This window comes from Drosophila bipectinata, chromosome 2R (assembly GCF_030179905.1).
Source record: "Drosophila bipectinata strain 14024-0381.07 chromosome 2R, DbipHiC1v2, whole genome shotgun sequence".
Lineage (NCBI taxonomy): Eukaryota > Metazoa > Arthropoda > Insecta > Diptera > Drosophilidae > Drosophila > Drosophila bipectinata.
The window spans coordinates 20,250,226-20,277,602 of record NC_091737.1 but is presented as its reverse complement, the minus strand read 5'-3'; the positions used below and the strand labels follow the sequence as shown (position 1 = coordinate 20,277,602).

The 27,377-nt window shown below is 40.7% G+C and overlaps 1 protein-coding gene across 1 annotated transcript; it reads right to left on the bottom strand.

The window, feature by feature from the left end:
- Positions 1 to 286: 286 nt before the first annotated feature.
- Positions 287 to 12,114, bottom strand: Su(z)2 (Suppressor of zeste 2). Its single transcript, XM_070278422.1, is given in 7 exon segments — positions 287 to 2,551; positions 4,425 to 5,362; positions 5,364 to 5,424; positions 5,427 to 7,806; positions 8,387 to 8,892; positions 8,988 to 9,160; positions 11,742 to 12,114. Coding segments are annotated over 6 exon segments (4,149 nt in total). The 5' UTR covers positions 9,121 to 9,160; positions 11,742 to 12,114; the 3' UTR covers positions 287 to 2,420.
- Positions 12,115 to 27,377: the final 15,263 nt, after the last annotated feature.

The following is a 27,377-nucleotide window of genomic DNA, read 5'->3' as shown; positions in this document are numbered from 1 at the left end:
CCACACCCACTCACACTCCCCTTTATGGGGCATGAAAAGCGTTGAAATCCGCAATGCCAACAAGTAAACCCCGACCCAAGCGGGGTTGCAAGACAATTGGTGATTTGTGGATGCGACAAACCCGGGACATGGAAAGGGAATGATGATGGTCCTGGGTCTGGGGTACTACTGTAACTCGACCCCGACTTCCTCCAGTTTAAGGCAACACCTTCTGTCGCCGCCGACGCAGGCGTTCTGATTTATTTGTACAGCCCATAAAGATATAAAAACCGCATTCGCATTTGTTATACAGGGTGTTCCATTTTCATGATTTTATTGTTTTCGAAAATCAGCTAATTTAACTTAATAAGTGTGTGTTTTGTGTGTGTATTACATTTCGAGGGTTGTCTAACAATATTAAATATACATACAAGAAGTGCATACAATCAGATTTCTAAACATATACGGTTTTAATATTTATATATATATATATATGCCATAAGTATTTATTTAGTTAAGGTTTCCGAACAGTACAATATCAGCTTAAATAAGTGTTCAAAGCCATTCACATATACAACTAGATATATATATATAGATTCTCAATAATAGGAATATTCAAAAAATATACAACAATCAGGAGTCAGGTTTTTTTTTGTTGGAAAAGCTGTCCGGGCAAAAGGTTATGAGTCGATCCCGAGCTCTTTCAATTTGTTTGATTGCCTGGAAATTATGTTAATTCCCAGCAATGATCACAAGGGATGGATGCTACAGGGTCTAAGGGTTGACGCTATAGGGTTGGTTTACTGTCCATCCTTCAGCCCTCTCTGTCACTCACCATTCTGCCGACCAACTATTTTCCTACAAGAAACTCATTTATTTTAGCATTATCAATCCCCCTCCCTCGTAAACTTGGTTTTTCATTAAAATTATGTACAGGCGATATAAATAACGAATCAAAAAAAAAAATGATAATAATAATAGTAATAAAATAGAGTATCAACTAGGTCTAAGAAGAGGATAAAAAGTATATAAAAACCTAAAGCCTTTTTTTGTCGAGTGTACGAATATCGTAATTATAAGAGTATATAGTCTGTATATTGGGTGTATCATATAATATAGGTATTTGTTTTGGTCGAAGCTCTAAAAATTAAAATTTATTTGCATTCGCGCGGGGTGTTGTTTTATTTTCCATTCCCGTTTTTTTGTTTTTTGAATTTTTTATTTCATTTTATATTTTATTTGATTTCGCTTGGCTTCGATTTAAATTTATGTACAAAGTTCGTGCTTCAATTAAACGTAACGCGCTTATACAACTAATACGAAAAGTATCTACAAGATATATATATATATATATATTTATAATTGTATAATATATATAGGAGCTAATGTGCCTGTCTGTCTGTTTGTTAGTTTGTTATTTTCATTATTCTGCTTTTTGTTTGCTTTTTGTTTTATTTTGTTTATATGCTATATATGCCCAAAGTATTGTTTTGTATCTTTATGCTTGACACGCTCGCTCAAAACGGCGCAAAATCGTTAAAATTTTATCGCCCCGATGGAGAACGTGAGTGTGTATCGGGTATCGGTTGTATCTTTTTTTCCTATAGATGTATCTGAATGTCTGTCTGTGTGTGTGTTTGTGTGTGTCTGAACCACCATCCATCCCCAGACCGAATTTTCACACTTCGTGGCGGATTTTCCTGGGATTGGTTGGGGGGGCGGAGAGGGTATAGCGAGTATACAAGTGCCAACACTTTCGGTACTCAGAATAATCAAATATTCTTGATGCGATTCCGGTCTATCAATTTCATTTTTTTTTCTCTTAACCTTGTCTCTATCCGTTTTTTGTTTTTAAAGAAATGCTACGACTGGGGACTTTCCCCAAACAAAAAAACCCAAAAAACAAAGATCTATCTATCAAAAGGCATTTCGCAAATGTGCGTGCTAATGTTTGTGTCTGTCTGTCTGTTTTTGTGTTTGTGACCTTATCTCGGGTTTACACATATTTGTTGCTGATATTTTATAATTAAATTGTTGTTGTTGCTTTGCTGTTAGCTTGTCCGCTTTTTCTGCCAAGCGACGACGACGACAAAAACAAAAACAAGTGAGCGCGAGCGCATTTGATTATTATTCTCCTTCCACCCCCCCTTCTTTTTTATTATATCAATGGATTATTTTATTTTTGAATTTATGATTTTTTTTTACAAAAAACATTCCTGCCTGCAGCTTTTGGATTATTTATGTTTATAGTTAGACGCGTACTAATTCGATTGCAAATATTTGCCCACCCCACCCCATCCCATACGTATGCAAATGATGTGGTTACCCTAGAATTGTATACGTATCTAGCAGATATCTGCGAGTATAAGTATCTGCGAGTAGATATTGCTTGGCGTTGAGGCTATTTCGGGTTAGTTCTAAGGCTTACAACTGTTTACTGTTTACTGGTTACTTAAATTGCACTTTTCTTCGGGAGCGAGGTTGAGAAACTGCGACTGGTTGTTGGTTGTATCTTGTAGATTCTCCAGCGGCGCCACAAGATACATTTGCGTTCCGCACAGCCAAAGAAACGCTGCAAATACAAAAAAAGAAAAAGAGAATGAATGAAAATGTTATTCGCCTTTTATTTTCTATGGGTGAAAATACCAAAATGATGTAATGACTCTCTAGCCAAGTCGGCCCGATGTTCATTAAAAGGCCAAAACGAACGAGAAAAACAACACGAAACAGAGGGCGAAAAAAAAATAAAAAACACAGCGAAAAAGTCAAAACCCAATGTTGTTAGTGTTGGTGTTGCTTTTGCCTATAACGGCGAAAATAAAACCAAGGCAAAATCGTATGAATGACCGACCGAATGACGAGCGACGACAAACCGACAGACGAACCCGAAAGAGAGGCCAACATATAAGCCGAAAGAGCACGATATAGATAGAGATATAGAGGGATAGAGTACGACGTACCCATAAGATACATTATTTGTGTATAATGACTACTTGAGAAAAGCCAAAACAGAGAAGGAAAAACGAACAAAATAAGCAACAGGGCAACACACAACACAAAACTCGAAATGTAATTTGTATAATTTGAGTCTCGCTGCCCTGCCGCAAAGTGTGGGAAATGCGCCAAAAAGAAAAATTATAGCCAACTCATAAAGGAAGTGGCCATCAGGGAGGGAGAATAGGAATAGGAATGGCTAGAAAAGCTGCCTACTTTAAAAAGTGGCAGTATGTAGTATCTTTGGATCCCCCAAGAACCCGAAGCACAAAACAAACAATCATTAGCGGAAGACGAAAAAAAGTATCTAGCGAACGCGAACTCTACTAATGTCATTAATTTGTAAAAGATTAATAACCCTAAGAATACATCTGGGAAATATAAGAATATCTACATGTGCTAGAATAAGCTTTCAGTCCCTAAATAGGAGTTACTTCTCTAAATCCACGGTCTTTTTATGACTTCTTATGAGGTCTATATCTTTAACAATTTACAAAAGATTATCATGCGGACTAGACAACAAGATTTTTAGTTCGATTCTCCATCAATGTATCTTAAAAACTGGAAACAATATTTTTTATAGATATTTTTCCAATTTTTGTGAGGATACCTCTTGTAAAACCTAGGATATCCATTTAAGGCTCCATAATATATCTGTATCTTTGTCAATTTAAGATGATTCTTAAGATGAATACCTTAAAAGATTTGTAGATTGATTCTCCATCAATCTGCATTCAAACATTGAAACAAAATGTTTAAACGATATTTTTCCAATTTTTCTTATAGAACCCTTTGTCAAATCTGGGATATCCATAGATGGGCCCTTACGATTTCTATATCTTTACCAATCTACATCCGATCCTAGAGCGGAATACCTTAAAATATAATATTCTGTCTAACTCCTAGGATAAACATTTTAGATCGTAATTTTTCCTACTTATGTGAGGGAACTTTTTATTAAATCCCGGATATCCATGTCATGTTCCATTCGATATGTCTATCTTTGATAATTTATACCCGATTCTTAAGACCTTAAAAGATTTTTAAATGGATTTCCCATCAATCTCTCACAAAACCTTGGAAGAAAATGAAATACAGGATATCCATATATGTATGACCTCCTGTGATGTCTATATTTCCACCAACTTTCATCCAATTCTAGAGAGTAATATCTTAAATGATTTGTAGTTCAATTCCCTACCAATCTACATCCAAATCTAAGAATAAAATATACGATCCATACTTTTTCCAATTTTTTGTGAAAAACCCTCTTGTAGAATCCTGGATGTCCAAGACTATATCTTAACCCATTTGTATCTGATTCCCGATTACTGGATTTCCTTTTCAATCGATATCAAAAATCTCCCTTAGCTATGGCCTTTCTTAGAGTTTGTCAATAAATCAAGTTGGTAATACTATATAAAATATCTAAGGTAATATATAAAACTCACCTGGTGACTAAGCGGAACTCGCCACAGGAGCCAGTGTATCGGTGGCGGCGATCTGCACGGGAGGCTTGGACATGGGTTCCGCAACCGAACTGGAGGACACTGTCGCCACCGGCATGGGCAGCAATGTGCTGGCAGCCGAAACCGTGATGGCACCACCGGCGGATGTCTCCTTGGGTTCCGGTCGCGAACTTGTCGCCGTGGTGGTCTTGGCCAGTTCCGGGGACTTGGAGGTACGGCTACTGAGCACGGGTGGCGCCTCCTCGGCGAGAGCGGCTGCCTTGGCCTCGGCCCGAATATTCAAATTGGCAGCCACTTGATCAATGGTCGTGGGTTTCTTGGTCATTGCACGTGGGGATGTGGCAGCATTGTTGCTGCTACTACTACTACTGTTGTTGTTGTTGTTGGTGTTGTTAGTATTGTTGTTGTTGGTGGTGGTGGTGGTGCTATTAGGACTCAGTAATCCTTTGCTAGATCTGTCCTCGGCTTTTACAGTCAACGGCTTGCTAATATTGGTCGTAGTCGTTGCTGTTGTAGTCGCGGTGGCCGGCTGATTGCGAAAGGCCAGAGCCGAGGGATTCGGTATGCTCCTAACTGAAGCATTCTGTGGTCTCACCAGTGCATTGGCATTGGCATTTTTTGGCTTATTCTCAAAGCTGGCCACCTTTATCGAGATCTTTTCCCGGGCCGTTGCCGATTCCGAGAGCATATGCAGATTTTGTAGATCATCGCCGGTGTTGTTACCATTGGTGTTGTTGTTGCTTTTGTTGCTACTGCTACTGTTGTTGTTGTTGTTGTTTTTAGAGTTGGTAGTGTTGCTACTACCATTGCCATTACTAGAAGTGGTAGATGCAGCAACAACAACAGCAGCATTACCACCATTACTGTTGGCGGATATATTCTGTTTGATTTTATTCAAGGCTGCCTCTAGGCTATTACTTGTTGTTGTTGTTGGTGTTGTTATTGCTGTAGTTGTTGTTGTTGTTGTTGGAAATTTTGTTGCATGGTTAGGTTGTTGGTTGTTCCTTCCTGGATTTGCTGATAAATCAAGTATGTCGGCATCCTTAGCTCCTGCTGTTACTGCTGGCCTAAACTCTCGCAAACTCGTTTTCGACTTGGACTCCAATGAGGCAGTACCATTGGCAGTACCGGCTGGCGGGGATTTCTTTGAATTGGCCTCTACCTTTCCACTTTGTTGCTGTTGCAACTTTGATGGAAATGTTGCAGAGTGTGGTGCTGTATTGCGCAGATTTATTAATGCAGGCGGTGATGTCCGATAAGCAGCATTGTTGTTGCTGTTGTTACCCTTGTTGTTGTTGTTGTTGCCCCTCTGACCACTCAATGCCACTGACAACGGGGGTGACTTGACAATCGTCGGTATTGTGGTCATTGGCATGGGCAGCGGCATTGGCATCTTCAGGGAGTTCTTACTGGGCAGTGCTGCCGGTGGTCCCATCAACCGACTGGCCGCCGAGGACGAGGCTGCCGGCGGGCTAAGCGGCGGCATGGCCTTTGGTCCTCCCGGCTTGTTGCCAGGTCCCAGTCGCACGATTTCCAGAGCCGGAATCTGATTGCTGGCCTCGGGAACATAAGGATAGCCCAGTTGATTGGCCCTTGGCCTGGCCGTAATGGTGACCGAGCCACTGCCCAAGCTAGAACCGGCCAGAGACATACTGGTGGGACACAGTAGTGGCATTGGGGTCTTGCTGTTCATGTCCGGACCGTAGAGACGGGGCTGGGGATTCGGCAGATAGGTTGCCGTTTGGCTGCTCAGCAGAAACTTCTTGGCCGTGTAGTTGGCCATGGCCTGGGCCTCCTGGAAGCGGGCCTGCTTGGCGGGATGCGACTCGTCCAGCGAGAGCGATCGCTTCGGCTGCTTGTTGGCCGCACTGGCTATGGAACTGGGTGTGGACAGATACCGCTGCATGTGGTACAGATTCCGGTTGCCGGGCGCTTGTGGCACCGCAAAGTGTCCGCCCGACAGCTTGCGGTTGTTGTTGTTGCTCAAGGGGGGCTTGGCGGCGGGGCTTGTCTTCACCTGGGCGGCGTGTGCCTGATGCTGCTGCTGTTGGAGCTGGTGCAGCTGCTGCTGCTGATGCTGGTGCTGGGGCGCCACCTTGGTCTTAGCCGGAATCGTGGGAGTCGCACTGGGCGTGTAGGCCTTAAACAAGCTGGGAGGAAGGGGCGGCGACGTCGGCAGACTGGGCATCTCCTTGGGCTTGGCCACTACCACCTGGGGTGGCTGCTGGACCAACGCTTCCGTTGTTGGTGTGGGCGGCGGGGTAGGAGCTCCACCCACCACCAGACTGCTAATGCTGCGCGCCTCCTCGCCCAGGGTCCGGTTCAGGACGTCCGACGTCGAGGAGGAATTGATGCTCCTCTCGTCCAGTTTCAGCTGCTGGAGAGCCAGCTCTCCTCCAGCTATCGAATGGGAGCGCTTCAAGTCCAGCTTGTGCTTCGGCGTCGATGTGATCTTCACCTTCATTTTTCCATCCGTTTGCGAGGATATCTCCGCATGGAGCTTCTTCCGCTTACCGTTGGCATCCTTCGGCTCCTTGGAGTGTTTCTTCTTCCGCTTCCGGTGCGAACTGGTACTTGTGGAGGTACTGGCATCGGCAGTGCCCAGGCTGGAGGTGGAGCCGTTGGTGGAGCTGGAGCACGAGGACATGGGCGAGGCATTGGGACTGTACTTGGTATCGCTGACGCCCAAAGCCGCAGGCTGTTCGATCGGTTTCAGGCCAATGTTCTTGGCATACGTCTCCAGGTCCAACTGCTGGGCCGAAGCGGACGCACTGGTGTCCTCCAGACGGCCGTGGGCCGACAGCGGCATGCTCAGCTTGCTCTTCATGCTGTTCAGCTCGATCTTGAGCTTGGGCAGATTCCCGGACACCTTGCGATTGGCCGTCTTCAGCTCGAAGTCTTCGACATCTCCGTAGGACTTGATGAGTTGCGAGGGCGGTATGCTGACCACAATGTTGGCGTTGGCCTCCAGAGGCTGTTCCCGCTGGGTATCTGGCAGCTCCTGCTCCGGCTCACTCTTCACCTTGGGCACGGCATAGTCGCTGTATCGCATGTCATTGCTGCGCAGGCTCTTGAAAGTGCTAACGGGTTCCGGTTCCGCTTCCTTTTTGGCCAAACGCTTGCCCTTGGACTGGGGGGATACCTTCGGCGAGGTCTTGTTACTCCGCGCCTTGGAACGCGGTGAGACGGAGTCCATTTCCGACTCGAGGTCCTCGGCAAAGGACACCGACTTGGCCGCTTTGGGGCGACGCACTGTCTGGCCTGGTTCAATGTCCTGATTAATCCTCGATAGGTTATTCTCATCGTTTTTTGCCCGTTCGCTCTCGTAGAGCAGAATCCGGTAGCAAAAGGCCATCGGCGATTGCTGTGGGGTGGCCCAGGGGGGTGGAAGAGAAGAAGAAAAAAAAAAACAAAAAATATAGGCAGGTTGACAAGGGTGGAAAATGGAAAAGTGGACACTGAACGTTAAACTGCCGAGACAATTGGATTGGACTGTCCCCAGGACGGTCCACACGGTCCACGGTCAACCGAGATTATCGGGTAATTGGGATAAACCACAAAAAGGGACAACAAAAGCCCTCCCACCGACCACCGACCACCGACCACCGCCCACCGCCCAACAGAAAGGTAAAAGGTTGGATATTGAAATCAAAGTTGGGACTTATGTCCCAAATAAAGACATTTACTTAGGACCATTTATTAAAATCGTCACGGAATGTGTGAAAAGTGTTGGGCATTTGTATCGCCATCAATTTTGGTCACAAAACAAATTGAAACACAGGAGGGCGGGGGAGATGGGTGGTGGTCAGCCAAGTCATGCATAAAGGATCACAAAAAGGTCCCTGACAGAATTACGTTAAGTGAGTGTGGACACCAAGGATGTATCCTCTAATATTTCAATGATTGAACAAGGTAATCTATCAACAAGAACTAAGAACACTCACCCGACTCCATTTGTAGCAATAGCCCACATCCATGAGCGTAAAATGGGAGGGCAGGACCTCATCCTCATAGGTGACCTCCACCTCGACCAGTTTGTTGTCCGCCTCAATGTTGTACTTGGAGCAGAGGAAGCGTTTCAACAGCTCCACCCTCAGGCCCGCGGCACATTGCAAGTAAATGGTGGGTGGCACCTCGCCCGCACCACACTGTTGCAACATGGCGGGATGGTATTCCAACGACAAGCTCACTAGCTCCGTGGCGGTGAAGAATTCCTGGTGGAGCGGTGACTTCTCATCCACCAGGTCCTTGTGCTGCTCCTCGAAATCGGCCAGCGCCTGGCACTCCCGTTGATAGAGACCCGGCACCATTTTGTAGATGAGGGTCCGCAACATATCATCCGATCTCAGATTGAATTCGGTGATCTCGCTGATCTCCTTGCCCCGGCTCCGCTTGCATTCGGGACAATAGGGCACACGCAGCAGGTGCTTCAGTATGCAACTGCGACAATCTGTGGCAAGAGGTTAGCGTTGAGAGGTTGGTTAGAGTGGGTTAGACCTTATGACTAGGAGAGATGGAAGGTTGGATGTTTGATAACCAACTTACATGTATGATAGCAGTCATCCACTGTGGTTGGATCGACCATGTATCCCCGGCATATGCCACAGGTGATCAGATCATGGAACTGACGTACATCCCGCATCCTAGAAACCGGCTCCGTCATGATGTCCTGTGACATTTTGCTTAGCTTGGTTTGTAGCCTCTCTTCTGGTGGTGTCCTACCGAGAGAGAGAGAGAAGACAAGACTGCGGTTAGGACGGAAATCTACATTCATGGCATGTGCTTAAATGACACCCGATGATGGCTAATAAACTGTTTGGATGGCCGAGTGGGTCAGAAACAATGGCCAAAAGGAAAAGTGGTGAAAGAGACCCAACCGATGGGTAGTGTGTATGTGTGTGTGTGTGGGAAACCGACAGTTTGGAGCAACAGTCCCATCGCATAACCATCATTGTCGACATCGTTTGTGGTTGTCGCTCGTCAACGGGACGGAGCTAAAAAATGAAAAAAAATAAAACCCAAGCCACAAAGTGAGATATATCAGTATGCTTTGTATCTGTATCTTGTACCAAAAGATATGGCAACGACGACACCACAATACGAACGAAAAACTTTAGACTAGTAAGTCAGCCATCCATATCCATGAATCGGAACAATGCTGCAAGTTCCTCCACCTCCACACACACACATCCCCATGTATGTGAAATAAGAACACAAAAGTGGCGACTTTGTGGGTGGATGGATCATAAGGCAGGGGGGTTGGGGGTTGGGGGGTACGCCCTTCGTACCATAGAGGGCACCTACCGAAAGAAACCGAGGGTTGCCGAGGAGAGAATCAAAACACACACACAGAGACACAGAAAGCGATGTGCACTCGACAGTGTACTTGAAGCTAGTTTTAGCTTAGGCCCCCAACCCCCCCTCTCTTACTCTTTCAACCTTTTTATGCCATGGTCCCCCCCTCTACCCCTATCCCCTATTCGTATAAAACTACGAAAATTACGCTTTTGTGTGCCCTATACACCAGCAACCTCAAAGGCAGGGAAACTCAAACTGAATTTTCATCATTATGGCAATGCTCTGACGATGATTACGAGATGATGATGATGATGATGACAATAATGATGATGATGGGTGATGGTGGCAGGGAGTTTTTAGCTCGAGAGCAGGGCAAAGTTCAGGGAATTGTGGATCAGCAGGTTGTTGGGGAGACCTCGAATTACAGTCATGTACTTCAAAAAGCTAGGGAACAATAAGAATATTGCAATACTTAACAATGTTTTTTAATTAATTTGCATGTTTCTACAAAGTCATATTGCTTTCAACTTTAAATTAAAGATTCTTTTGAGATTGAAGGGAACGTTTTTTAATTAAAAATAGGGTTAGTATGGATTTTAGAAGAGCAGGGAGGGTTTTTAGAGTTTTTTAGAGTTTTTAGAATAACTTTAAAGGAAGCTTATAAGGAATATAAGAGATTCTTAAGTTGAAACGAGGATTTTTACATGATAGAAACTTTGAATATTTGAAACTTTACAGATTTGGTCACACTTAGGCATATCCAAGCTCTATCATGTCTCTAGATTAGGAGATTTTTGCTTTTTCCCCTCGAAACTTTACAGATTTGGTCACACTGTTGTGTATTCAAATTCTCTCTAGTCTCTAGATCAGAAGATTTTTGCTTTTTAGTTTAAAACTTTACAGATTTGGTCACACTATCTTGGATGCATGTTCTTTCATGTCTCTAAATTCAGAATTTTTGCTTTTTCTCTTCGAAACTTAACAGATTTGGTCACACTTTCTTGTAATAAAGTGTTCTCAGGTCGCTAGATTAGAAGATTTTTGCATTTTCTCTTTAAAACTTTACAGATTTGGTCCTAGATTCATGTTCTATAATGTCTCTTGATTAGAAGATTTTTGAATAATTCCGCTTCCCAAACAGCCGGTTGTTCAATCAGCTTCCATTCAGAGCCCATCCCCCACCACCACCCACCAGCCACCACCCACAAGGAGAGCATCCCACCACCCACTTCATAAGCGCAAACAAAAGTCGCATCGCTTCAAACTGTGTTTTTGTCTCTCTTTGCCTCTGCCTCTTCGTATCTTTTTATTTTGGCGCTCACGCGAAACTGGCACGAAAGCTTGGGCAAAAGGGAAAACCGAAATGACAACAGTGGCAAGATGTACAAGTGGTAGGGTGAGTGGGGGGCTGGGGAGGGGGCGGAGGCTGTGCTAGCAAAACAAAAAAGCAAACAAAACAAAAACAAAAGGCCGAGCCAGCTTGAACTGAAAAACTAAGCTAGGCCAAAAAGCGGGCGCAAGTAAAAAAAAAAAAAAAAGGAGGTGGCAAGTAAAACAGCGAGAGAGTCATCTGCCGGCGTAGCTGCCACCGTTGACGTCGCTGCCGGCTTTGAGTTGATTACGAAGTAAGATAGATAGATATACAAATGTATCTCTGTGCTTGTGTGTGTGTGGGTGGGTGTGCTCACGCCCACTCAGCTGGAAAATGCCACCCAAAAATTCGATGACGTTGAAACTGATGACGTCGCAACGTTGAGGCGTGCTCGTCTTGATTTTCTTATTGTGCTTTGGGTGTTTATACGCCGTAATTTCGTAAAAGGCGCGCACTAACACACACACACAAGCACACACTACACACACACATATAAACACATGTGACGAAATGGTCACAGCTTGAAAGTGGCAGCAGCAGTAATAACAATAACAGTTACGCCGGCACGAGCGCCCGCAGGGTGGTTGCTTTTGCCCCAAAACACACACACATACATACAGTATACGTACACTTATGTAGCTCTTCGAACACACATACACGCAACAAGCTAACCGAAGACGACTCACGGATATTACAACAATAACAAAACACTAGCCGAAAACACGACGACGACGACGACGACGACAACGAATATGGTATGGCAGCATGGACGTTGGTGCTGGACAAAAATTTTCCCGCGTCCGTGTCCGCATCCGCCGAAAATCCACTCGATTTTGAAAGCGGTGCACTCGCAATCGGAATCACAATCCCATCGCTACATTCGCCGCGCAATTGTGACCCGAACGCGATACGAGCGAATCCGACGACTCGCCTCAGCACACAAATTTGTATCTATTCGCCGCGGCGAGAGAGCGCCGCCTGTTCGCGCTTAGTGCCCAGAGTGCCCAGTGGGTGGGGAGTGTTACGGCGAATTACCAACTTTCTACTTTTGCGCGCGCGCATTTTCGCCGTTGCGCCGCTGTGCCGCTTTTCGCCGCACGTCGAAAATTCCAATACGGCGAGAATAACACGCACGCACACCACCCCACCTGTCACGTGTACGTGTGTTTACAAATTTTCCACCAACACCAACACACGTTTTGCCACCAGCGAGAGCACTTTTTTTTTCGGCTCACAATCAGAGAAATTTTTCCAACTCGAAATCGGTTTTCCATACGTACTCACAGCAATTGCGTCGCAACTGAGACGCTTTTCTTCTGGAGCATTTTCCCACTGCTTGCACCGCCGAATCGATTTGCCGTTAATCGCCGACACCCACACACTGTTGTAAGCGAAATGTTCTTCTTCTACATTTCAGCTGCTGGCTCTTATCGATTTCTCGTACTATCAAGAAACAGAGATTTGTTTTCCATCTCTATCTCTCTGGCACTCGCTCTCTGTTGCACACGTACAACATATTCGCCTCAAAAGCCATTAAACCGCCCCCCTCTTTGACAGTCTCGTGCTGTTTTTACTCGAACCGCCCTGTAGACATTCGTTTTTTGATCGGGCACCCTGTGCATTCGAACGCTCTCAATTTCTCTCTCTCTTTTTCGAATAACTTTTCGAAGAAGCAGAGAACCGAGCGCTGGTACCGCCTCGCGCCATTTCATCGGCTAGCCCACCAATCCGTATCTATAAAAGGGAATATTTTTAGGGGAAACTGATCTGAAGTCTATCGGACTTTGATCGGATAAGATCCAAGAGCTAATTAGGTCCTAATTACAATGTTACTTTTTATATATTGGAACGTTGTCCTTGCTAAAACACCATTCTAATACCATACATACATAGTTCGAGAAAAAGCTCGATAACTTAAAAAAAGGTTATCGTTTGTTTGTATCTTAAATCAGCGGGTGATAAATTCCATTTTGGTTAAATATCTGAATATCAACTCTGCAATCTTTTTGGTTTCCAGCTCTAGGAAATTCGTCTTTAACCATTCTGATAAGAGTTTCAGAGTCACAAAGGCAAAGGCCTTTGTCTCGAGCACTTGTCCGTGCGCTTCTTGTATTTAAGAATATTTTATATTTAATTCTTTTATTCCTTTTAAGATAAGACGTTTTTATAAAGGTTTTATAAGTATAATCAGTATAAGTATAATTCAACTCTGAAAACATATCTACTTTCTTCACGAGTATTTTGAAATAATTGTCTTTTAGGAAAACGTTTTTAAAAGTCCTGTTTTCCAAGCTCCACAGATGACAGATCCATAAGGCACCATGTAGGTAGTTTTTGGAGCTTTTGTAGTAAATGTTCACTATTTTTAGGCCATTTATATACCTACCTGTATTAAGGCCGCCTACAAGAAGAAAATATCTCATAAACTTCCTTTTCATCTCACTCTGTAGGATTCGAACCAACGGGTGGTATATTTTTGGGACTTTGGAGTAAGGTAGCCACCCGAAACCACGCCCTTAATATTTTTTCAAGATTCTGTTTCTTGGTATTGAAGTTACTTCTTTTAAAGCTTTTTTTTTAACAGCTTATTGAATATTTTTTAAAGGTTAATAAGTCTGCATTTTAAGTCTGATGCGACCATCAGATATCCAACTTAGTGGATCTTTGGTCTTTAAAATTATATCTATTTAACATCTTCAAAATAAACCAGACACCGTTCGGACTGCATTTGGACAAAGCCAAATTGAGGTCCGTCTGGCGAACCACCCCGCCGGCTGATTGGCTGGCAGACCGTTCGGCTGAGCTCGGCTCGCGACCCGAACAAGCTCGAAACTGAGAGAAAGAGAGCCGTCGTAGTAAATGCTGAGAGTATTCGGCCAGCTGGGGCTAAACTTGATTTTTGGGGTGGCTGTACACACATGTGCGTGTGTGGGTGGCTGACTTTGTTAATTGAATCCAACTGCCAAATGAGAGATTAAAGCCACGCATCCATATGTATATCTACGTATGTATCTATATACGTATTGGCCTTGGCGGTTATAATTAACGCTAAAAATGCCTGTTTCTTGCCTCATCTTGTTATGCGGCCGCCGCTGGCCTTTTCATTTTGTTGTTTCGTTGCCAACTGGTTTTGGCCATATGCAAAATGCGTTTATTAATTTGATCGCGTCTGTATCTGTAACTTTGCTGACATCATATATTTCGATATTCCCTGCCTCTTGATATTTTTTGTTTGGCCAAGAGGACGGGCTTCAACTAAACTGTCAGCAGCACTAGGGAAATGTCTATAATAAATAATCGAAAATTAACACAATATTCTGGAAGATTTAGTTAAATTACTCAGGTTTTATGATGAACGCATTGACGTACCTTAATGTTACTTTTGGTAACATAATCCAAAAAACAGTATCTGTAGGAACTTCCAACTATCTATCTTCAAAAACACGAAAGTGGGGTCATTTCCGATAGTTCAATGGCCGATAAAAGATATAGTCCCTTATATCCTATATGACCCACGGTGATGGCTATATTTTCCCCAATTCTCAAGAGGAGTATCTTAAACGATTTCTGTATCGATTCGCCACCATTCTGCATCAAAATCCTGAGACAAAATGTTTTTCAGATTTTTCGTCCATTTTTCGTGATGGGATCCCTTGAAAATGGGGTTTTCCCCTATAGGGGTCACAGGGATGGCTATATCTTCCCCAATTCTGATCCGATTCTCAAGCGGAGTACCTTAAACGATTTGTGATCGATTCGCCACCATTCTGCATCAAAATCCTGAGACAAAATATTTTTTCAATTTTTTTTCCATTTTTCTGATGCGTACCCTTGGAAATGGGGTTTTCCCCTATAGGGTCCACGGTGATGGCTATATCTTCCCCAATTCTAATCCGATTCTCAAGCGGAGTACCTTAAACGATTTCTGGATCGATTCGCCACCATTCTGCATCAAAATCCTGAGACAAAATATTTTTCAGATTTTTCGTCCATTTTTCTTGAAGGGTTCCCTTGGAAATGGGGTTTTCCCCTATAGGGTCCACGGTGATGGCTATATCTTCCCCAATTCTCATCTGATTCTCAAGCGGAGTACCTTAAACGATTTCTGGATCGATTCTTCATCATTCTGCATCAAAATCCTGAGGAAAAATATTTTTCAGATTTTTCATCCATTTTTACTGATGGGTTCCCTTGGAAATGGGGTTTTCCCCTATAGGGTCCACGGTGATGGCTATATCTTCCCCAATTCTAATCCGATTCTCAAGCGGAGTACCTTAAACGATTTCTGGATCGATTCGCCACCATTCTGCATTCTGCATCCGGAGAGAAAATATTTTTTAGATTTTTCGTCCATTTTTCGTGATGGGTTCCCTTGGAAATGGGGTTTTCCCCTATAGGGTCCAGGTTGATGGCTATAACTTCCCCAATTCTCATCCGATTCTCAACGGAGTACCTTAAACGATTTCTGGATCGATTTGCCACCATTCCGCATCAAAATCCTGAGACAAAATATTTTTCAGATTTTTCGTCCATTTTTCGTGATGGGTTCCCTTAGAAATGGGGTTTTCCCCTATAGGGTCCAGGTTGATGGCTATAACTTCCCCAATTCTCATCCGATTCTCAAGCGGAGTACCTTAAACGATTTCTGGAGTGATTCGCCACCATTCTGTATCAAAATCCTAAAACAAAATATTTTTCAGATTTTTCTTCCATTTTTCGTGATGGGTTCCCTTGGAAATCGGGTTTTCCCCTATAGGGTCCACCGTGATGGCTATATCTTTCCCAATTCCCATCCGATTCTTAAGCGGAGTACCTTAAACGATTTCTGACAAAATGTTTTTCATATTTTTAATATATATAAATAGTACTCCACATTCTCAAGCATGGAAACACTTTGATGTATTTTAGCTTTACCTAAAAAAGTACTGCAAAAAACGTGCATAAATTTTAATTTCACCAATTTAAAAAGTAATTAAGGAACTGTTTCCAAAATATGTAAGCTGCACCGCATCTAACATACCAAAAGCCAGACCAAAGTTGTGCTGCGGGTGAATCCTTTTGAATCCTCGGTCAAAATAAATAATTAATGTTGCATCTGTTCTGTGGTTACGTCCCTGCGGTTTCCAAGTGCAAAAACATGCGAGTAGGTGGGTCCGGGGGCCAGGTACTAATTGCTTTTACGCTTCTATTGAACGGAAATGCAGAGGGAGGTGAAATGATTCATTGACTCTGTGGGGGCTTATACAGTAATTTATGCGTAACGTTCAATGAATTTGATCAGGTTTTAAATTTTTGTATTTTAAAAGCTTTTATATTATCGTCAGATGAAAAATAAAGAATATAAAAAAATTGAATAATAATATTCAGATTTGATTGAAAGTAGATATACATATTAGTAGAGATAGATAGTTTTAATGATTAAAGTTGAGCTAAGGTATGATTTAAATTAAAAGGTAAAATAAATTAAACCTAAATAGGAATTCTAAGATCCATTTTAAACAAATATATGTATAAAAAGTCTCATTAAATCTGTACCATGTAAGCAAATACCTAAGCTGTATTAAAAAGCATCCCTGTTCAAAACCCTTGTCCCGGTTGGGAAATAATTTTGACAGGTGCACTTATTACAGAGCTTTATAGCAATTACTTGGCATCTGCCCGCCCACTTAGCAGCATTGCCACCCTTGCCACAATTAGTCGCAAATGTATGCTCAAAGTGACAGTTATGGAAAAAAAAAGGAGGAAATATAATTTATTTAAATTCTCATAAGAGCGAGGGAGAAAGCCGCAGCGCAAAAAAAAGGCATTTTATTAAGGGTATGAAAGATGAAAGATTTGCATTGGGATATGTGTTGTAGCCTGCCAACAACAAATCTGTGAGCCGCACCAAAAATATCTTTTCGTATTAACCCTCGAAAAAATATACACAGTTTTTTCTGTATATTTTCTCTCTGCTACTAGTGTGTGTGTGTGTGTGTCAGTGAATTCGTAATGAGCACTTGCGGTACACGATAATGTATAGCTCCGACCGCTTATTCCGATTCCAATGCTCGACTCGGAGTGCAAGATACTGAAGAGCAACAACAAACTGTATAGCCGCTTCAACTCGCTATACACACACAGATACACACCAACACTACTGCACATGTACTCAAACTATGCCTGTGTGTTTGCTGTTGTTGCCGCTCTTTGGCTGGCAGTCGCCTCTCGTTTCGTTCATCGTTCCATTTACGGAACGTACGAAAATGCCATTATACCCAATGCCCAATTTACTTCCCCGTGGGGTGCTGTACTTTTATTGAAGCTTTATTAAAATGCAAAACAAATTATGAAGAGGCTAGGATTTTGCTAGGATAAGGATTATTATAAGATTATAGATTATTATAATATAACAATTTAATTTTTAATATATTAAAACTTTGTTTTTATTGGAAGTAGCTCTCTTTTCAATTCATTTTTGAAAGGTATTAAAAATAAACATATTACAAAACTTGTTCAATTAGTTAAGTATTCGTATTTAAGTTAAGTTTAAGTATTTTATCATTATTATGTTCTAAACCTTAAGATTTTTAATTATTTTTAATAAAATATTATCATGTAGTATAATATTTTTATAACAATATGTATCCAATTTCAGTTTAATAATTATCTTACGTTGTATTTATAAATTTTATTAAAAGATAAAGGTAGGCCATATAAAGGTCTCTTCATAAATGATCTTATAGGAATCAAATTTTAACAATTTTGTAGTGTTTTAATTAAGTAACAATCTGCTTAGTAAGTTTTATTAAACCCTCTTTAAAAATTTAATCAAAAACTTTCTCTAGTTAGATATATTAAAAGTTTCTATTGGGTTCTTTGTTTTCCTCTTTTCGCCTTGCGTGACGTGTTGGAGTGTCGAAGAGCCGAAGGGGACGTTGGGGTGGCGGCGGAAGAAAGGTGGAAAGGCGATGGGTGGCGGGTGCTTGGCATATTTGCCATCGACGTCAGCAGCGACGTTCTGCCGACGGCGTCGTTGCGCGCAAACATGGCGCGATGCCGTCTGCTTTTTGCATTTGCTTTGGCCAGAGAAGCACGCACACAGATAGCCCAGTCGTCTGAGTGGCAGTGGCACGACGATATTTACTCCTGCAACAGTCGTCCACCACCCCCACCAACCGAACCCCCCACCCATTATGGCATATTTACATTTTGATTGGGAAACTGCTGAGGCTCATTTTACGGCTACACTGGTGTGTTGCTGGACGTGGGTGTAGTTAAAACATTCTGCTGTTGTCGTTTCGTTTCTTTTTTCCACTCCATTGTTGTTGTTGATTTGTTACATATATATATATTTTTGTTGTTTTCTCCTTATTCGCCTTGTATCTGTGTGTAGTGTTGTTGGCTTGTATGAATGTGTGTGTGCCATCCGCTATTGTCCAATTATAATTTGCTTCGATTTATCACTCGATGTGCTTTTTTTTTTTTATTGAAGACAAGACAGCTAAGCAATGTTACCTGCGGCATGATTTATTAATCGGGGACAACAGAAATGCGCTAATCTCCCGACAATCGGCCAACTATTTATTATATTGAAATTGAGTTATTTCAGCTATTTCCCTAGTGGATAAGCCGCTTGGGGCAAATGGAGATTACGTAACCCCTTTTTTTTGGGGGCTAGGCATGTGAATGTAGGAATTCCGAATTTAAATGGATTTTGTTTTTATTTCTTTTCTATTGCGATATTTTATTTGCGGTCTTAAAAAAACTAGTTTTGAGAGTTGATGGAGTTTATTTTTACATAAAAATAAATAGGCTAATGGGGGCCTTACAATTTATATTCCCCAAAATCCTATAGATATTACTCTCCATTGGACCAAATCGTATCCCCTGTCAGCCCATGGGTCGTATACGTAATATCAACACATTACTTCCTCTATTATGACACCCTTCCTTGCCTGACACCCCAATTATTAACACATTATGATTCCTGTTAAGAAAGCTTCTGCCTCTGACAGAACTTTCATCTTCATCTTATCAATCTTTCATCGCAAATAGCAACTCGTATTTGTTCCAATCATTAATATGTATTTTATCCAATTAGGGTCATTTTGGGCCGACGGCTGGTGTCCAGTGCCGAATTACATCCCTCATTATAAGAAAGCAACAAAAATATTGTAATAAATGTGCCTCAAGGTTGTATCTTTTTATATTTGTCCTTATTAAGGTTGTTATTAAAGGTTTTTTTTTATATTCAGTAGAATATTAAGTATAGAATATATATAGTTTAAACTAATAAGGTTTTTAAAGAAAAAAAAAAGATTAAGTATTACCATCCACTGATAGATTTCAAACTTGAACCTTTTTTAAAATTTTTTTTTTTTATTAAATATAGTATTTTAAACTAATATCTTTTTAAGCCAGTGAGAAACTTGGACCTTTTTCCATTTTATTGCAATTTGTGGCATGCCAACACTTCATTATTTGGTGCACCTGCTTATCTTTAGTACTTTGTCGCTTACTTTGAAAAGAATCCATTATGTTATGTAACGAAATAATGAAGACCATTGAATTATCTCAGGGCTAAAGCATTTTTCTTCGCCAACCCGCCAAATCCTTGTAATGACAAAGCAATTTTTCATAATTATTGTGTAATACAATTTTTGCTCGCTTTTGACAACCTGCGGGATTTCGGGATTTGTCACACCCCCGCCAGGCATGGGGCAGCCGTCCAAACACAAACCAGTCGCGACTTTTTTGAAATTATGTCACTAATTAGTTTATGCCGGCAACATTCTGGCAAGTCGGAAGGCATTGGGGTTGAGTATAATGTAGAGAGATTAGCAGGTGGGTGGTGGGGTGGAAATTGAAATAAACGAAAGGACGAAACAGGGTGAAAAAAGTCCTTTCGCTTGGCAGACCCCATCTCTCCAAAAACTTGACTTGGTTTTTCAGGCCCTGCTTTTCCCCGAGGATATTGCAAAATTTGCAATTTAAGAGCTTAAATTGTTGTTCGGTGATGGTGCTGCTGCCTCTGCTGCTGCGTAATCTCTGACTGACTCAGTTAACTTTAAAATTCCAATTAAAGTGGATTTAAATTGCTTGGACGGAAATTTTATCGGGCTCTTTGCCGTTTGCCCGACGCTAAAATTAGCATAATTATTGCCCAAAGTTTCAATATAAAATGCTATAAAATTCAGAACCCGATCGAAATGCGCTGAGTTGTTAGTTAACAGAAAGGGGTACGGCGCAAAAAACGTGTTTTATAAGAGAGATAAAAGTTTAAAAGAAATAAAAAAGTTACTCAATTAAAAAACTGAAAAACATGGCTGTTTAATGAACTGATTTTGAAGGAGGTTTTATAGAATATAAATAATATAAATATAATATAAATAAGTTTAAACCTTAAATTAAAATGATGGTTATTTTTTTCCTTAGTAAAATCTATATATAATTTTTATTCTTCTATTGCTTTAATTTAAAAGCCCGATCATAAAGATATTCCATGAATTTCAGGCTAACAAGCTTCTAATTATCATCAAAACGATATACAATTTTCCAAATCAGATTCGCTTTTTAGCCACACAAATCATTCATTTTGAAAAATGTATTCTTGATTGCACAACTTGTAAAGATCATAAATATATCTACGTTTTTTTTTTTTTGAAAAGAAAGCCACCCTCTTTTTGTAAAACTTAAGGGAAGAAGTCCTTATTGTTATGATTTCCAGCTTTACCCTTGTAATTGAAATAATCCTCTTATTTTTGAGAATGGTTATGCTTGTTGAATACGAATTCCTGCAAATGTCAGAGGCTTATTGCCATTATTAAATTATGTTTTTTTAACTTTAATCATCAAAGGGTTTTCACTTTATGCATAAAGTTTAAACTTTAAAGTTTTCAAAGCAAGAAAAAACTTTAAAAAGGATAGGAATCTTTTTCTATTGAATTCTTTTTAAGGAAACAAAGTCAGTGAAAAGGGATAACAAGGTAAACAATTTACTATTCGAGATACAAACTTCAAGAATTTTGATTTGGAAATGGAAACAAAAACAAACAAATGGCAAAAATGGCAAATTTTGTTTGTTTTAAAAACTCGATATCTTGGGACTGGAATCTCTGCTACGGTTGAAAGCCACTCAGGCTGGCAAAATTCAACTGAAATAAGCAAAATTATGAATTGTTTATTTCACATCCACACACACACACACTGCCTTTGATGTTGGCCTTCCCGAATAAACATCTAAACATGTGTATAAATCAATCGCAAGGAAGTATTATGTGTAATTCAATAAGCCTTCTGCCGGGAGTTCATCATCTTTGAGATTCTTTTTTCGCTTCAAGTTCCGGTCGGGTCGGCCAGGCTACCAAGAAAGGTTAACCTGACGGCGTCTTCGAATCCGGGTAAATTGATTTTGCATCTTTAAGTGCGTCTAAATCCGCTTTCAACTGTGAAATAGGCCGACTCCGATGCCGACCTGGCATCAGAAAAGTTTTTCAAGAACTGGAAGCTGGATGGGAAGCGGGTCCCGTCTTCTTCGCTACCGGATTTCCTATACATGTTGCACTCATTCCTGCCACTTACTTTGCCTTTTTCCCTTCGCATAAAATCGGCGTGAACATAAAAAAAAAAAAGTTGCAAGACTTGGAGTGAACTTTGGCTGCCCGGCTCGGCATCGTTCAAGTTTTTTGGGCAACTTTCCTGTCCCGTTCAACTTTAGCAGCTTATAGGTGGGGATGTTACGGCCGGGACAGGGGACTAAACTGACAGCCAAGGGAAAAACAGTCAAACTTGTATAACAAGAACTTTTATCAAATGAAAAAACGTCAGTCATATTGACATTGCCACTGTCTTGAATTCTTTTTTTTGGGCACCAAAATAAACGCCATTCAATGAAAATTAATCGAAAAAAGGGTCAGCAAATCAATTAAAGTGTCTTAAATCTTCATGGTCAGACACTTCTTCATTTTAGCAATGAAGATCCATTTGAAAAACCGGGATACTAGTGTATGACCACTTTTGCGATCTACAATCAGTATACCTCGATACTATATAAGAGTATCAATTTTATTTCAACCCACAAAATCTTGAAACATCGTTTTTGACATTTACTTACATTTACTTTACAATTTTAGGAGCAAACCTCTTTAAGAACCCGGTAAACCCATATATAGACCTTGACGATGCCTATATCTTTTCCAATTTGTATTCAATATTTAAGGTTAACACCTTAAAAGATTGGTAGTTGAATTCCCTATCATTCTGCATCGAAACCTTGGAACAAGATTTTTTATCGGTATTTTTTCAATTTTTCTTATAGAACTCCCTGTAAAATACGGGATATCCATATATCCCGGCCCCTTACGATGTCTATATCTTTGCCAAATTACATCCGATCCTAGAGTGGTATACTTTAAACGATTTCTAGTTAGATTCTCCATTAATCTGCATTAAAACCTTGAAACAAAATTTTCGATCGATATTTTTCCGATTTTTCTGATGTCCCTTGAAAAATCCGTGAATCCATAGATGGCCTCTTTCGATGTATATATCTTTGACAATTTACATCCGATCCTAGAGTGGTATACCTTAAACGATTTGTAGTTAGATTCTCCATCAATCTGCATCCAAACCTTGGAGAAAAATTTTCGATCAATATTTTTCCAATTTTTTCTGAAGGAGTCCCTTGTAAAAACCGGAATATCCATAGATGGCCCTTTACGATGTATAGAACTCCCTGTAAAATACGGGATATCCATATATCCCGGCCCCTTACGATGTCTATATCTTCGTCGATTTACATCCGATCTTAAAATGGTATACCTTAAAAGATTCGAAATTCGATATCCTACCGATCGGTATCAAATCCTGAAAACAATAATTTTTTTTACATTTATTTTTACATATTTTTGTAGGGCCCCCTGCAAAATCTTAAAGAATGTATGGAAAGGAGCCCAGATTCTCACAATTTGACCCCCAGGACGGCTATATCTTTGCAATTTTGTATATGGATCCTCATTCGGAATACCATGAACGATTCGTGGATCAATACTATAGTACTATAGTATTTTTTATGCACTATAAATTTGTTATCGATAATTATTTTAAATTTTTTGTGAGGATATGAAACCCAATAACCTATGGTGTGTATGGTTAGTGTGTATCTTTGCCAATTAGTATCCGGTTCTAAAGCGGAATAATTTTATTGATTTTTAGCTCGACTCGCTAAAGGCCAGCTGGAATGTCTGATATGAATGAAATTCAGTGGCAGTTAATCAAATAATTAAATTTGAACCTAAATATTTTTGATTAATTATGAGCCGGGTAGCAGAAAACAAAAACAAAAGCTGCGCTACCTTTTGTTTTCAAACAGCAGCGACGCCTGCAGAGACCGAACCTCATGCTGTGCGCCGCCCGCGTCGCAGTCGACTTCGGCTTCGACGTCGGCGTTACCCAACCTTTTGGCCCCCACCGCCTGGCACATTTCGGCTTAGGTACCCGCCTCTCCGCTTTGTGCTCATTTCCTCTTCTCGCCTCCCTTTTGGTTTATGTATTCGCTTGCGTTTTGTTTTCGTATCTGTACTCGCTCTGCTCACCTTTCGCAGGCGCCACAAGCGCACACTACCAGATACATAGATCGTAGATACATAGATACGAATGTATCTGTATGTATGTATGTTTCGGAGTTTCTTTGCCTGCTTTCTGTTCGCTTTCTGCCTTCTGCTCGTTCTCTTCGCACTCGCTTCGTATCTGGCCGTCCCGCATATGGCTTCACTCTGCCGGCGTCTCTGCTCTCTGCTGTTGTTGTCAGTTATTTTTCCCTTTTTCATTCCACAGATATTCGTGCCCTCGCTGGCAACCAGTTTGCCATCCGTATCTGTGCGCTTGCAGTAAGCGTGTATCTGTGTGCTGGCTGTATGTGGCCCGTTCCGTTTGGACGTGTATCTGGCATACTCTCCTCACTAGCAACCTCAACCTCACTTGTGATTCCAATGTTGTATGGCATTATGCTCGATCTATCCCTGCTGGCCGCCCTTTTGCTGCACGGCGGCATCCCCCGTGTATCCGGATTCCGGAAAAGCGTGTGGCCGCCTGGCCAAGAACTATCAAGCGAGGCGGAGGCGAGAAAAACTCATTATTATGCTGGCAGCGGCGAAAGCAGCAGCAGAAATTCTGACTCGACTTCTGGCCTGTAAGCGCGTAGATAAAAGCAAAGCCATAACAAATGGGTTAGGGTTGTCGAGTTTATTGAGATAGGGTATATAAAATATTCTTGTTTATTATGTTATAAAAAATATTCTCAATGTTATATCTAAACGTTTTTTATAGTTAATCATTTTTTAAAACTTATTTTATTATTTATTTTACTAAATAATAATCTCAATCTATTCTACTATTTCTCTTTTTAATACAAAAATAACATTTTAAATAAATAAACAAAAACCTTTTTCCAATCTTATGAGCTGGCAACCCTGTTTTGTATGCCAGCCCACACAGATACACACACACACATTCATGCATGCATACTCTCGCCGTGGCACATAAACATCTGCTGCTGGCTGTTGCTGTTGCTGCTTTTACTTCTGTGGCAACTGCCAGAGCAATGATGATGATGCTGTCGACGTTTATAGTTGCCAGGCTCAGAGGCTGTGACGTCACAAGCAGTGCGTATTGGGAAAACTCAACTGGCAGATACATAGATACATACATAGCTATACCTAAATACATGCGTGCGTATGTATGTACATACATACTTCGCTTACATCCACACGAGTTCGATTACACGAACGTGGTTTTGGTTTTCGCTTTGGTCTCGGCATGCGCCCTGAATGCAGGACAACAACAACAACAACGAATCTCAATGCTTGTGGGGATTTGCTATGCGCTCCGTTGGAGCTGGGAGCCACAAGGAGCAGAGAAAGCAGAAGGAGGAGGAGGAGAAAAAAACCGAGGAAGGAGATGAGAGAAAGAGAGCGAGAAAGAAACGAGCAACGACGGCGTCACACAAATTAAACTTAAATGCCCCCCCATTCACTGGGATGCTGCTACCGGAGTTGCTGTTGCTTTTGTCCGTTCCCCTCTTGCCTCTTGCTGCTGCCGTGCTGATGCCTGCTGCTGCCCCAACGTCGCGTTTTTGTTGCACAGGCTAGTTGTTGTTCTCGTTGTTGTCGGCAAGGCTAGTGGATCTTTGGACACGACTTAAGTCGCATGTTCAAGCCGCGCCACAAAAATACAGTGGAGCATCCATAAACTGAATAGGATCTTGTGGGAATTTTTCTGATATTTAAGATTTGGAACTAGGACTTACCACTTGTTGACATTTTCGATCTTAAAACTTAAAACTTAGTTCCTTATAATATATAGTTTCTTATAGACATAAACTATGATTTGTTTAAGATTCCCCACCAAGAAGGAATTTTCGATCATTTTAACCCTATTTTTCTAAGGATTTTTAGCAAAAAAGGCACAATTTTTATAAATTTTTTCATAAATTCTAGTATTTGTTATGTATTTGCTTAGTTTTATTTCTTAATAATCCTAAAAAAGGATCCTATATAGTTTAAATTATTTACTAACTACATTTTTAGCCAATTTTTAGGTCAGAAAGATCTTTTTCATAAACCTTAGTTCAGGTTTATGTAAATACTACCTTAGTTCCATTTTCTTTTCAAGTGGTTCCTAAAAAACCTTATAGGTATAATACCTTTTGAACCCAAAAATGAAACCAATAAAAATTTATGACTGTTTATGATCCTCAAAAAGCCAATTGTTTTGTATATTTTGTTCAAAGTCAAAAAGCAAACCTTTTTAATATTTTACTATATAATACTTATATAAAGTTGTAAAAAATTGAATAATTTGTTGAAAGACAATATTTTTATATTATTAATATATATTATTCCTGCCTAAAATCACTTTCCTCTTTGGCATGCCTGACTGTAGTTTCGTTTTTTTTTTTGTCAAGCTACCTCCACTTCCAGTCAGACTCCAGGCCCGATTCAGACTCCAAGTCCCTCAGTTTATCGCATTTATTGCTTCATGGGGTCTCAATTAAGCTGTTAAAACCAGTTGGGGCAATCTATCGCTCGGCATTAAAGCCAATCAATAATTTACTGCTAGCTGCCCCTCCTCCCCCCATCCGCGTTTTTCCCCTCCAAAATGCCAATGACCAGTGTCCAGAGCACAGGATGAGCTCAATCAGCCACTGACAGGAGAAGACTTAAGATGGCGTCCACCAAAGAAAAAAAAAAGAAGGAACACAATCTGCTGAAAATCCGGAGATGTTACGGCACACGCATGATGATTCCACTCGAGGATTAGAACCGTCCGAGTGCTTCTAATTGCAAAGAGATACCAGTTGATGGAGAAAGGAATTGATTCGCAAGCTGCCAGTCCGAAATTGGCCATAATCGCAAGGGATACACGTACCAAAAACCAGCGGGGAGTCTACTTTATAGATTTTCATTCAACAAGGGGGAGTACAAAGAATCAATATAATTGGAGATATAGTTAGGATTAAGCTTTATGGGAGAGTTGACTATAAAATGGAAAGACGTGCCAGAAATAAACATGAAAATATTGGCACTATATTTGGGTTTAGTATCTCTGAAACTTAAATGTCGAAAACGGTCATGTTTAGATGAAAACTGAAAGATACAAAAAAGGAATATGGTTGTATAGTAAAATATTGGTAAAATAGTATAAAATACTACTTTTAAGGGTTTCTAGATGCTATCTGAAGCTCTATTGAAGCTATTACTATTAATATTGAAGCTATTGAAGTTCTTTAAAAACCTTATAAAGAAGATTGAGTTTTAAAAAAACCCACCAAACTTAGCAAATTTTGGAAATAGACTCTTAAAAGCTAGGATTATTTTTCATAATTTATATTATGTGTTCTACTTCTTATAATGTATTACCTTCTTTACCCTATTTATAAGGTTTTTTTGTTATTGAAAACTCACAGAGCTTCTGACAACTGGGATTTGATCCTCTTACTCATTTTATTTTATTTTTTTTTTCCAATTGTGAAATATGAAACTGTGATTCATTGACTAAGAAATGAGAAATATAATGAATCATGGAAATAAAATTCAAAATAATTAAATGTATGTTTGATATATTATATGACTTTTAATTGTGGGCTTAAAATGGGAGGTAATTTTTGATTTTAATAATCTTGTAAACTATACTATATACTTACTTATTGATATTGTTGGTAGTATAATAGACTAATCTATATTATACTTCCATAATATACAACCATAGAGGATAACAAACTCATG